General features: G+C 37.4%; 1 protein-coding gene and 1 long non-coding RNA gene across 6 annotated transcripts in view; one reads left to right on the plus strand and one right to left on the minus strand.

The window, feature by feature from the left end:
* Window positions 1-14,488, plus strand: part of luzp2 (leucine zipper protein 2) — a 327,898-nt gene that overhangs the window by 215,069 nt on the left and 98,341 nt on the right. For all 5 annotated transcript variants that reach the window (XM_064335713.1, XM_064335712.1, XM_064335715.1 and 2 more), the window contains exon 5: window positions 10,756-10,818. In XM_064335713.1, the coding sequence (XP_064191783.1) occupies window positions 10,756-10,818 (63 nt within the window). The remainder of the gene's footprint in view (window positions 1-10,755; window positions 10,819-14,488) is intronic.
* On the minus strand, window positions 7,263-8,917 carry LOC135256110 (uncharacterized). The gene is made up of 3 exons (XR_010330381.1): window positions 8,707-8,917; window positions 7,739-7,798; window positions 7,263-7,600 (listed from the first exon to the last, which is right to left on the minus strand). It is a non-coding gene; the product is annotated as an uncharacterized LOC135256110 (long non-coding RNA).

A 14,488-nucleotide genomic window follows, 5' to 3' on the forward strand; every position in this document is an offset into this window, starting at 1 on the left:
ATCTTAGCAGGTTTTGGGTCCCAACCCTCAAACCATTGAGGTCAGATTGCAATGACAGCAAACTTCTAAAGTGAATGCTTCTCACATCTGTTCTGTGTACTTTACTTTCCTGCTTGGATAATTTAACGTTTACTGCATGCTTGATTAAAAAAAGTCATTTTTAGTGATCACTTTCTCAAGAGCACGATTTCCACTGAACAATGAATCAATGCGTTAAATCACAATTTCATCATGTCACCTGTCGCCACCCATTTTCCACTTATGATTTTTGATAGCAGTTTCCTCCTTCACAAATCAAATATATGCAAGGATATTCACTTGATCTGAAGGATTAATGATGTGCTGATTCACTGATCCATATAATGGATCTGCTGTTACAGGCTCCCTGAATTGCATGATCAAGATGACTTCAAGCTCATTGAATACACACAGGACTGCGATTAATTTGATTTGTGGTTGCTTTGACTTTAAAAAGTGAGGAAAGTTAAAAAGTTAGTATCAACACGATTACTGCATCTATGTGCAAATATGACTTTATAGAAAATTATAGAATTATAGCAAATATGACGTTATAGAAAAGACAGCCGGCTGAAGTTAGGATCAATTTAATGAATGAAGGTATTTAGTAGTTTGTCAGCACTATCTCTCTTGCAATATTCCTCTAGTTTTGCTGTCTTCTCTTGTTGAAAACGAATAATCAGAAGAGCGTTGTTAGTCATGGCAACTGACTTGTCTGCAAGTGAAGGGGGTTTGCCTCTGGTGAAACAAATATTTCTCACCCCTGCCATGAAATAACTGCTTGGTATTACACTGTGAAATGCTGTCTCAACCCCTTTTATTTTTATATCATCGAATAAAGGTCCTACTGCCTCTGTCATTTACTCTTTCACTTCTCCGTTGTCTACAGTGTCTGAACAGATTCTCAGAGCTCAAACTAAATTGATGCAGCAGTTCTTTTTGCTTACTATACATCACTCTGTCCTCAGGCTGTTCAATTGGCATTGGCCCAGGTACCTGCAGGTAACCTGTAAAATGGGTTTCTAAGGGTAGACTTCGAGAATTTTGTAAATTTAGAAAAAAGGCGCAGTTCAAAATTAATAAATATACACAACAATTTCATCATATTTTTTTTCAAATATATTTTAACTAAGGGCCATACTTATGGACAAATGCTTTTTGTCTCATTAGCGTCTATAAAAGCCCTGCTGAAATCCTTAGTAAGTGCCGCATAGGAGGTTTGTGCTGGTAAAATATAAGCGGCATCCCTAAAATGTGCATGTCTGGGTTAATGCAAATGTATTTTAGGACATTCTGATGTTGGACCATATAAATATGGAAGGAGAATGGCAATTTATGCATTTATGACCTGCTACAGCTGATTTCATGGCTGGTGGCCGTTGCGGCAAAGGTAATTGCATCTGTATTTTAACGTCTAAAGGAAATCAGGTATTTTTCTTTAAGAACAGGGCTCCTGAACCCATGCGTATGGAAAATTAGAGACAGAAGCATGCAGAATTTTTATTCATGAGCATTAACTGAGTTTTTAACCATAGTTTTTCCCGTGCCAAAGTAAAGGGATAGTTCAATTTAAAATAAAAGTAGCTCACCCAAATTGCTTAATTCTATAATAATTATCTACGGACAGTAATTTCCATAAACTTGCCCTTCTGCTTCTCCTGTAATACTGCAGCTAATAATGAATTTCTGGGTCCAATTCCACTATTAGCTGCACCATAGCAGGAGAAGCAGAAGGGCCAGTTTGTGGAAAGTACTACCCATGGACAACTATTGCAGAATTATGCAATTTGGGTGAACCATCCCTTTCATTAGATATCTTATTATATGCCATCTTTTCTTTGGTGCATTGTCTGATATCTTGCCAACATTTTTAAAAGTCAATTATAGATCTGTGATTATAGTGAGACTGCCCAGAGGCTGACTTGGCAGTCTACATTTCATTATTATTTCCAGCATTCTTTCATCCAATAATGTGGCAACAAAAGCAGTCCAGAAAGAGATCCAGTCCAACATTTAATGTGGCACATCACATTATATTACGATGGTGGACACACGTACACATTACATATTTACATAATATTCAGCTGAACAGCATTTCGATGATGGTATGGAAGGAAAAAGTGTAGCTGAGTTTTTTGTGATCAAATATTTTTCTTTATTTTTTTAGAGTGAAAGTTTAGTAGGGAGAAAAGGGAATTCAAAGACTTTTTTTGAATATGTGTTATGTTTTTGGAATGTTCTCAGATGCCTGCACATACCTGAAAAGAATTTGCTCTTGAAAACAAACTATCTATCTATCTATTTTTCTTTCTCTGTCGTATTCTCAGATAATGTAAATGAATATGTTTGGATAGATCTGATAGATTCCATGTGTCAGTAGAGGGTTTGGATGGGTAGAGAGGTGGAAGGGAGATGGTGTTGAGGTGTAGAGTAGCTCTTCTTCAACCTTGTTCAGCTGGCATACCTCACCTGCACCCCACACTCAGTGTCAGACACATTTATAGCACATGTATTACAGTTGAGGCCAAAAGTTTACATACACCTAGGCTAAAGACATTCAAACTCAATTTTTCACAACTCCACACATTTCATATTACCATACATTTCCTATGTATGTTAAGTCAGTTAGGGAATCTACTTTATTTCCATAAGAGATCATTTGTAAATAATAGCTAATAGACAGATTTATTTCAGCTTTTATGTACTATGTCAGATTTTCAGTGGGTCAAAAGTTTACATACACTTTGTTAGTATTTGGTGGCATTGCCATTTAATTGCTTAAGTTGAATCAAATGCTTGGGGTAGCCTTCCACAAGCAATACTTTGCCGGGATTTTTGCCCATTCCTCCTGACATAACTGGTGTAACTCAGTCAGGTTTGTGGGCCTCCTTGCTCGGACACGTTTTTTTCAGTTCAGTCCACAAATTTTCTATGGCATTCAGCTCTTCGTAATGGCCACTCCAAGGGGGCAGGCAGGGGTAGGGGCTGGGTTGCAAATGTGTTCCCCCCAATGTCAAACTCACTCCTACGACCCTGGTTACAGTAATTCCACCTCTATAACAAACAACATGCTTTTTTCTGTTATATGTTTACTGAATGGCATCTGAAGAGAGAACGAGAGGTTTGGTACCCAAAGAGGTCATGAACAGGGCTTCAGATTTGGAGATTGGGGATACTAGATGGTGTTGAAAACCATCTCCATCTAGTGTGCTTTTTGGCAGACCTTAGGCATTTTAAATGGTGTTTAATATGTATTAAAGAAATGAATTTCTCTCATCAATGTGTTTTACTTTTTAAGTTAGTTCAATGTTTAATGTTAGATGTGTTCAGATAATTCCTTTGGGGCTCCTTATGGTTAGGATGGAATTTATTCAATCGTTAGTACTTGGCTGTGTTAGCATGATGATGAGTGGTGTCTGTACTGTTATGTTCTTGATTATTCAACAGGTGAAGTCTTTGTTTCCACCCCTTTAGTCTTTCCTAATTAATTATTGGGTCTTGTTGAGCAGATGTTTTCTTTTGTCATGTCACATTTTTCTGTCATACAAAATCACAGGTAACTTTTGAGGACTAAGAATATTTTTGAGGTTTTACCTATATTGTCACATTTAAAAAAAAAAAAAATAGTTAGGTAAAGATACAGTAGGTAACCTTATCATCAACCGTATTGTGAAAATATTTTGAAAAACGTAACAGCCATTGCCCCTACCCACAGAGAAAGGGACACACTCCCACCATCCCCCACAAAACCTCTCATTTTCTGGCTTCTCCGCACTCCACATGAAAGTGCATCAGCATTTCCACTTACACCTCATTGGCAAGCACGATTACAGGATTACAGACTTACAGACTGGCATTTTAGCTACACTGAAAATTTGATCTCCAAGAGTCCAGTTAAAACAATGAAATCTCTTTCATTGTTGCATAGCTTTCTGATAATGCAACAAAACATGTTCCATTTAGTCACCGAGCTTGGTCGCACTAGCTAGTGATGGTTCTAAGTTCAATAGCTAGTCTAAAGTTAGCTATCTATCTGATGGTTCACGGTAGCTATTGTTAGCTAGATATTTTTATACATGTAAATTGTTGAACAAGGCTACCCTCTATCCGAAACAGTTACCTGATGCACCTACTGTCTTTGATACTCTGCTGAACATTTTACAACATGGCCTTTCTGAGAGCAGACGACTTATTGGATCATTGTCTTGCTGTGGGATGATTCATCCTGGATGAACCACTGTCCAATGTGTTTGGAGGTATTTGCTTGTACTTGAGCAGATGGTTCTGTACACTTAAGAATAAATTATGCTACTGCTATCAGCAGTTACATTGTTAATGAAGACAAATGAGCCATTACCTGTAGCAGCCATACATGCCCAAACTATAACACCCCCACCACCATGTTTCACAGGTGAGATGGGGTGCTTTGGATCCTGAGTTGGTACTTTAGGCTTCCACACTTTGCTCTTGCCCTCATTCTGATACAAGTGAATCTTGGTCTCATCTCTCAAGACCTTTTTCCAGAACAGTCTTTTAGGTACTGTAAACTGTAACCTGGCCATCCCATTTTTGTAGCTAACTAGTGGTTATCCTGCCTCCAGAGGAGTGTTTCTGATCTGTCAGACAGGTGTTTAGAGGTCTTCCTTGGCCTACCTGGCCCTTTGCAATTACTGAGCTCACTAGTATTTTTCTTTTTAACCTCATAGTGCAAAGCCCTTAGTGGTCAGCACGCCGGCGTGCCGAGATTACTAAACTCAGACATTCGGTGCTACTGCAACCAAAGTATGAGTTAAAAACAGAAACACATTGTTTTAGTTTCATTAGCAGACGATACACGACAACTATGCCGAATATGGAGTTTTGCAGTGCCACCATCATCGCTCTGGTTGTTCATTTAACACGCACCCCCTCCCTGCAGTCTCACCTAGAAAACACCCCCCACCCATAATGGCATTCACAAAAATATTCTTTCACCACAAAAAATCGTATTCCGTCATAGCAACAAGATAAACCCGACAATAGCCCTAAGATATGCTACAGCAGTGAAAACGCTGCTCACTGAATAACAAAGTAAACGAGAAAAAGTTTTAAAAAATGATACCATGTCATTCTGCAGTCAATATCTGGGACTAAATATTGAATAAATATAGAACCTTTCCGTTGGTTTTACGCGTAGAGATGTCCATTTTTTTTTTAGATTGAGTGGTCATACATTGTCTTGGACAATCCTTTTGTGAAATATACGCGCATTTGTGATGCCTGGGTACCTTCCAAAATAGCTGTGCGTAATACCACACCTGTTGTTTACGGCGTCGTCGCCCTTTTTAGTACAGCCTGGCTTGATTGACAATTCATTTATTCAGTAGGTGAGGGTATAAGCTTTCTAACGATGTATAACATGTCTAATTTTGCTTTTGGAATAGTGTTTTATAGGTCAGCGTAACCGGACATTTTCTTATCATCGCATTCAATTACGAATTCACGTGGTAGCAGTAAAACAAAGATGCTGCTAAGGAAACCTTGTCAAAGATTTTTCGAAGTTTCTTGGAAAATACTATTATTATTGAGGACTTCTGAGCATAGCTAAGCCATATGTTTGCTGATAGACCTAGCTGACATAGTTTTCTGGTGTAAGACAGGAGCGGATAGAACTACTCATTTATTTCCTGTCTCTGTCTCCATCTACTGAAAACAGATAATATTTCATCATTGCTATGTAAGTATTACTGCTCAAAATACTTATATATACATTATTTTTTAAATTGAGTGTCTTTAAATAGGTTAGTGGTATTATATAATGTGGATATTTCCCACTGTAATGTAAGCGTTAGTTAGTAGTGTAATAGTTTTTTTGAAGCATGCAACAGTGATGACGTGAGACTTGGAGCATTGTCAACCCTACTAACAAAATGTGGTTGTGGCGACGTACTATTAACGTCCTCTATTGGTCTCATAACGTCTGCTTTACGTATCATATTGCGTAGTATTAACGTAAAAACGTAAGACCAGCGCCACGTCGCAAAACAACGTTGTGGATACGTAACAATTACGTCCTTACAACTATACGTTTGACAATGAAATAGAATAACCTTAGCCCGACGTTGTGATTATGTCGCCAGGCAGTCATCCGTCGTAACGTTATAGATTTACGTCGCTGACACATTGTTTAAACTTCTTTATTACGTTATTTACCTTTCCACAATGTCGCTGATTGGTCACTTACTTACTAAACCCTGACCATACATTTAGATTTTATGTATTAACAAAAGGTATATCATGGTGTTGTAATTTTGATCTCCATTCTATCCTACCAATGAAATGCCATTGCTTCTGTAATTCATATCTTCAAAATTTATTTTCAAAGATACTCAGTGCAGCAATACAAAATGTACACATATCAAGCCCAAATAGGATAGAAAGCCTTTATTGTCATAGAATACCATTGAGATCAGGTTCAAGTTACATTTCTAGGTAGGCAATATGTGCTGAAGAAACCATAATTATGGTACAGATAATGAGACAAACATACAAAACTAGATACAAAAACAACATAAAAAGGGTGACTTTCACTAGTGTCCAATGTCCATAGCAGGTCCCCCAAAACATATGTGCTAGTATAATATACAGTACTTACGCATCACCAATCACTTCCACCACCATCATAAGCATCAACTGCAGCATATTGACAGAATATCATGACTACCTCCTCCCTAGTATTTTTCTGATAAAATGATGGCATTACCATCATTACAATTTCTTGATATGTCAACAGAATGAAGTGCACTAAACTAAAGAACTAGTTTAGAACACCCAAAACTGCTTATCAATAAAATATACATTGTCTTGCATTGTTGTAGTTTCAGGACAGTAACCATATGCCAATGATTTCAACATTATAACAGTGTTGAGTATTTTTGTCTTTTTCAAGCGGTGAACTACATTTAAGTTAGGATCCCCCACATATTAAAGTAGGATGTCTGCAGGCATTAGCAAGTTAAATTTAAGGCTTTTTAGATTTTAAATGCTTCTTAGAATAACATTTAAGACAGTTTGCCACACAAGTAAGCACAGGCAAGTTGTACTCTTAGCTACTTGACATTTTTCCAATTATCTAAAACGACAACATTGACATTTGTCCAAATGTTTATTTTGGTCCAAAAAAAGGACACATTGCGGGCTTTTACCATTAAAATACAAACGCATTGTAACCACCAATAAATACACCATGATATATTCAACTGTCATGATGTATTAGACAATTTTATGAACAAAAATAAATTTAAGACAATTTAAGACTTTTTAAGGGCTTGCAATCACTCTTAAAGACATGTCACATTCATTTTTTCATGTTACTTAATTTTCAAAAATGCTTTCCATGTTAGCTATTTAATAAGGTTATAAGAGCTCAATAGAATCTTATTTTGTACTATACAGTTCCAAATCACACTGCCCAAATTCACAGGCCTCCCGTGCATTGTTCTACTTGGAATACAGTCACTCTTGTCTCAGGGATGTCTTGAGTGGGGAAGGCTGGACCTCGAGTTCTTCACTGGGGCAACAGTCATAAGGCCATGTGAGGGAGCTGAAAGGATATGAAATTGGACCAAGTAAGAAAAATGCATTGAGTAACACACGCAGCAGGCTAAAATCGTAGTTGTGTTTTGACAATGACAAACAGTCAATGAGCAAAGAGCTGTTTCCATATAATATCCATAACTACCTTTATTCTGATCTTGTGCTCTAGTTTCCATTTGAGCTGTTGCGCCAAATGTAGAGAACTCTGCAAAAAAAAATCAATTTAAGTCAGTATTTGGTGAAAATACAGAGAAATACTCTTGATTGATATTGATTACACAATGCACTGGCGCAAAGCCAATTTATTTATTTAATTTTTTTAAGGCCACGATTACACCAGGTATACAGTAATAATGCTAGAGGATTTGGGGGGGGGGGGGGGGAAGTTGAGTTTTTTTATTTCTAATGGAAATAATGTTTAGCTAAATGCTTTCGAAAGAGCGCAAAAATAGCTTTCAAAAGAGGCGCCAACAATGCTAGCTTGAAAAGTCTTGCTAGCTCCAGTTTGTCAAACACCAAAAACCAAATGAACACCACACAACAATTTTTATGCATTTATGATGCATATTTTAACCAGCATGTTGATATCTCATTAGGACGTGGACAAGGTGAATTACGGCTTTCAAAAGAGCGCCACATACGTTAGCTTTCAAAAGCGGCGTCGGCAACAATGCATGAACAAAGGTGCTTTACGGACCGCCGTTTATACATGTTGAATTAGCTCAATTGTTAGCTAACTAAACAGGCCATCGCCGAGATCAGCTAGGTAATGTTAGCTGGTCTTACATTACATTTGCACTGGGCTATTAGCGTTAAATACACAAATTAGCAAATATGTTATCTAACAGAACACTAACTCAAATTAGTCCCAGAACAGACGCCAGGTCTGAACATCACCATTTCAATGGCTAACTTAAAGCATTAGCAACATTCAGCTAGAACTGCAAACATGCATGCTGAAAGTAGGACTCCAACATTACATTGCACATACTACTAACTGAAAAGGTCTGCAATGCATTCAGTTCTTCTTGTTAGCTTTTACGGCGGTTGGCATCCAGTATTGTTGCATTAATAAATTCAGTTAAAAATTGTAAGGCATAATGAAACGCTTACCTGCTCTTGAACGCCGTCAAACCCAGATTTTCCCAAGGAGAATTTGAAATCACAGCGACCTTCTTCCAAGAGCACGTCACAGCAATATGCGCATGGGATTTGATATAACGTCGTCGTCTTCTTGTTTTACAGCGGGTGGTGTACAGCTTATTGGTGAATTACTGCCACCTTCTGCTCCGGAGTGTGTATCAGACAATAGATTTACACTCAAAAATCCCTTCACCCTAAACTATATTTTATCCTCCATGCTTCACACCTAGTCCTACTATAAAATCCCTATCCATGTCAGCCACCCTAGAACCCTATACCTGCTTATCCATCATATCATATATGTATATATAAATAAAAATAAATAAATAAATAAATAAATAATAATAATAATAAATCCTGCATTGGATATAACGTGTTAACGGTCCAAGTTAACAGGGGCGACAAGTTAACAGGGGCGACATAGCTCAGGAGGTAAGACCGATTGTCTGGCAGTCGGAGGGTTGCCGGTTCAAACCCCGCCCTGGGCATGTCGAAGTGTCCTTGAGCAAGACACCTAACCCCCCAACTGCTCTGGCGAATGAGAGGCATCAATTGTAAAGCGCTTTGGATAAAAGCGCTATATAAATGCAGTCCATTTTTTTTACAAGTTTAAACGCATAGACAGATAGATATTTTAATGTAAGCCAATACGTCATTTACAAACGTTCTGACAACCTACCAGTAACGTTTCAAATGAAGTAATGATGAGGACTGTGATATAACATAATTGTTACGTTATTAAATTACATCGTATTTACGTAATTCTATAACGTTACTGCAACGTTGCAGAACAGTCTCCATGAGGACTGGTTATTTTGCGACCATAGAGCAATGTTGTCACAACGTAGTGTGTTTGTAGGGAAAACGTGGTGGACGGTTGAAAATTGTTTTCATGTCGCCGTCCCATCCCCATACAAGAAAACATACGAGAGTACGAAGTATAGAAATACATACAAGAGTTAATTGCACATTTAGGTACTGTACCGCATTGTGTGACAATATTTTTGCATTATTTTTGAACCTGATAGCAGTGTTCCATCTTAAAACTTCATAAGGGGCTCATTTATATGCTTTATAATGGACATAAAACATTTTATTTAATTTTGGAGAGATTTTGGATATGTTTCTGGACCCCTAGATATTTTAGACCACTGTACTGACTGAAAGCTTGTAATTCTGCCTTGAAAATGATGCAACAGTGATTTTCTTGAGTCAAAACAGTTGATTTGTAGTGAAATACGTGAATATGTTGTGATTCACAGCAATGCATAATTTAGACATTTTGGATAGATTTGGAGACGCTGGGTACACTGCTTAGTTTTTGCTTCATACATCTACAGTATATCTACATATTCACACTTAGATTTTATTTAGATTGTGGTCAAGAAGTTTTTGATCCAGCACATAGTTTAACCTGCTGTATATATGCAATCTCTCAGTATTTCATTGCAAACTAAAAAAGTGCAAATTCATTTTAGATTTTTTTTGTCTAGACAATTGCATTTGTGGCACTTTATTTCTTCCAGAATTATGTATATAAACTAATCTGCATTAGTATTCTAAATTGTACAAATGTCTTGCTTCATTTAAGCCATTTTTCAAGTCTCTGTGATGTTCACATCAGGAGTTATAAAGCTTTAAATAGGGTACCCCCTAAATGGGCAAGGATTGACAAGATTTGGCATGTGCGCTAAGGGGTTAATGATGTTCCAAACAGTTGATTTTCCTATTTCTCTGTCTGTTTTTCTTTTTTTTTTCTCCTTAGCCTCATGCAATGGATTACTTGACTTTCATTGGCACAGCTCTGGTTCTCATATTGACAATGCCATTTTAATTTAATTTTGTGTAGCCATAAGTTCTAAAAAAAATCTATTTTCTGTGCTTTATCCAAAACATAAAATTGGTTAAACCAATGCATATTTTTTCTCTTGTTGTCATTTACTGGAAGATATTTCAGATGAAAATCATAGAGAATAAATTTGGGAAATCAGTCCTAATGACTCTCTTTCATCTTGTCAGATCAATTTCTTGAAGACAGAAATGGAGAGGAAGAGCAAAATCATCAAAGACTTGCAGCAGGAGGTGAGTCCAGCCACTCATTGCCATCTTTACCCAAGCTTCAACCCCAGACATAGAAACACTCCCCTACAGCCATCTCACTGCAAAATACTGGTCCATTCTTTCTTTCATCAGGCTTTCTCAAACACATATAAGACAGTTCTATCCCTTCACTAGTCTCAGTGCTTGATTGCAAGTGGCTGGAAAGGTAAGTTTCATTAATGCTGTATCATCCAATAACAATGGAATTAGGGTTGAGCCGAAAACTTGGATGAAACAAGTATCCAGTAAGGATAATGTACTTTTTACAAGCACGAGTACCATTCGAGTAAAATGTGTCAATATTTGTACTCGTGATAGGCCAGCCACACACAGAGCTCCTCCTCTACACAGAGCCTATACAACGTTCACTGCTGCTGCGCCACACAACACAATCTTGCCATCGTCACAGCGATCCATTATCTATTGTCATATATTCTCAATAAAATAAAGTTAGCAATTCTCAGATTCGGATCAACATATTATTCTCACCATAACTAAACACACATTCACTGGACATTCACACGTAAGCACATATTACTGATTACAAACGGACATTTCTAGCTTCTAGCTTGCTACAGTGGGGCTAACTAGTCGGTTAGCTAGCGACTACATGATATAAACATGTACTTGTATTTCCTAACATTTAGCGATCTCATACACACACTCTACTAGCATCATTGGTATCCTAGTATTCTTATACATCCACTGTACTAATGCAATATCACTTTTTTGTGCAAATTTAGACGTCATCGATCACCTGAAATCACAAGACATACAGCACATCATGGTTAGCCAACTGTAACCTGGCGCGCTCTGTCTACTACTGTCTTCACACCGTCAGTTAATTTAAAAAACGAATAAACCAAAGTAACGATAACAGCATATTTTCTGCTAACATAGATTGAATGCATAAGTGATGAATGCGATGATAAGAAAATTTCCGGTTACGCTGACCTATAAAACGCTATTCCAAAAGCAAAATTAGACATGTTATACATCGTTAGAAAGCTTATACTCTCACCTACTGAATAAATGAATTGTCAATCAAGCAGGACTGTACTAAAAAGGGCGACAAAAACGTAAACGACACGTGTGGTATTACGCACAGCTATATTGGAAGGTACCCAGGCATCACAAATGCGCATATATTTCCCAAATGGATTGTCCAAGACAATATATGACCACTTAGTCTCAAAAGGTAAAACCAACGTTAAGGTTGTGTATGTATTCAATATTTAGTCCCAGATATTGACTGTAGAATGACATGGTATCATTTTTTAAAACTTTGTCTCGTTTATTTCGTTATTTAGTGAGCAGCGTTTTCACTGCTGTATTGACATATCTTAGGGCTATTGTCGGGTTTATCTTGTTGCTATGACGGAATACGATTTTTGAGTGGTGAAAGAATATTTTTATGAATGCCCAGATAGACAATATTGTCCATTATGTCATGGGTGGGGGGTGTAGTTTCAGATGAGACTGCAGGGAGGGGGTGCGTGTTAAATGAACGACCAGAGCGACAATGGTGGCATGGCGAAATTCCGTATTCGGCATAGTTGTCATGTATCGTCTACTAATGAAACTAAAATAAAGCCTTTCTGTTTTTAACTCATACTTTGGTTGCAGTAGCACTGAATGTCTGAGTTCAGTAATCTCGCTGGCGTGCAAACCACTAGGGGCTTTGCTAAGACGTTAAAATACCAACCTCCGGTTATGCCCCATCCACGTCCGGTTTAAGCCCCGCCCATTCCGAGTACAGATACGGATACAGATAATTTTGTTGGTTGAACAGATACAGATAATGGTGTACTCGCTCATCCCTAAGTGGAATATCTCTCAGTAGCCTAAAATATTACAGACCTCAGAATGGGTTGATAGCCTACGCTATTCATAATAATAGTAAATAAATAGATAAATGAACTAATAAAAATAATAACAATGCTATTATATTGTTATTTTTATTAAACTCTACAAACAGGGATAAGAGGCCTTGTCTGGCTTCTTAAATATGTTGAGAGTTCCTTTAAAGCTATTTCTAAAATACTGTAGATCTCATTATTCATGGGAGTAACTTCATAGGAGTAAATTATTCCTAGGAGTAAATTTAAAGGTCATTTTCAGTTTTTCAGATTGGTGTCAGGCAATCTCATTAGTTGAACCCAGTTTTAGTCAGTGTTACAGTATGCTGCAGTTCAGTGACAAAACTAGCTTGAATTCTCACTTCTAGTAGGAGCTCTACTTCCATGAGATCCCACTTCATCAGTACCATTGCTTCTCTCACAAGTTATATCCTTGGAAGCTGGGCAAGAACTTTTCACATCAGAGTCTGAACCTTGTTAACCATAAGAATACCATAAGGTTATGGGCCTTGCCCATGTAAGAGTTGCAGTCTCATTGCAGTCAATATCAGATCAAACGTATTCATGACACAATGCAAAACAATATGCTCAAATAAAACATTCTAAACAGAACTAATTGACAGATAACTACTGATAACTACACTTTTAAAAGCTTCCTGCTGCAGGTAGTCTCTATGGGTCTTTGTAAGTTTTTGTGGGTGTCAGGTCAAGGAATGGATATAGTTGCTTATATTTTAATTATTATGCCAATAAACCTGATGGTACACTCTCAGAAATAAAGGTACATTGGAGTTACATTTGGAAACAAATTTCCCAAATGTACCCTGAAAGAACAATAATGATCTACTATGGATAGTAGTAAGTACATTTCACAAGCAAAAAATGTACAAATTATTTATGCAGTGCTGGCTAGGGATACAATTTTATGTGACAACCGGTTGTGCCTTTTAGGCATTTTTTCATGCCTTATTTTCTGAGAGTGTATGCAACGGCTGTCACTGAGGCAGCAATCTTGCTCATTTGTTCAGCAGTGAAGGACCAGGGACACAAGGAGCTCTGCTTTTCCCTTTTCATTTTGAGGACAGGATTGATGACAGGATACACACGCAACATAGTATGGAATTATCATAAAATTTGGAAATGGACCATCTCTTTCAGATCGTAATGGTGTCTGCCTAGAAAGTTGCCAGGCAACAAGCAATTTCTGCGCATCCATATTCAGTAGAAAACGGTGATTGTATTGTTTTTTTTTTTTTTACCACAACATTGTGATACCTTTTCCTGTTTTTAGTATAGGGAACTGCACTTATATAAGTATAAACAATTAACCTTTTAACAAGAAATATGTTTGATTCTAAAGAAACATTCTAGCCTGCATCTAGCATTTTAGACTCTAGAATTTAGCTTGACTATGCACGCACGTTGCATGGCTTAGTTAACTAGCTAGATTTAGATAACATCATAAAATTAAACAAACAACATCAGCATACCTGAAGACAGGACGTACACGCAACATAGTATATGATCATCATAAATTTAGGTAACAGTCAGTCTGTGCAAATCATAATAAAAACAAAATAAAACTATTTTAATTTTCAGTTTCTTGTGACCTCATGATGTTAACACACAAGAAAGTCCAGAGCCGACACCATCAGATGTTCGTAGTTTAAAGTTACAATCTCGAAGATTTCCATTTCGTTCTCTTTGGCGGTACCAATGGGGAGAAGCAGTAATTGCAGGTGTGTTTTTGGACCTCACTTTCCATAGATCCAACCAGATCCAACCAGTGTCGC

This window comes from Anguilla rostrata, chromosome 5 (genome assembly GCF_018555375.3).
Source record: "Anguilla rostrata isolate EN2019 chromosome 5, ASM1855537v3, whole genome shotgun sequence".
NCBI classification, from domain to species: domain Eukaryota; kingdom Metazoa; phylum Chordata; class Actinopteri; order Anguilliformes; family Anguillidae; genus Anguilla; species Anguilla rostrata.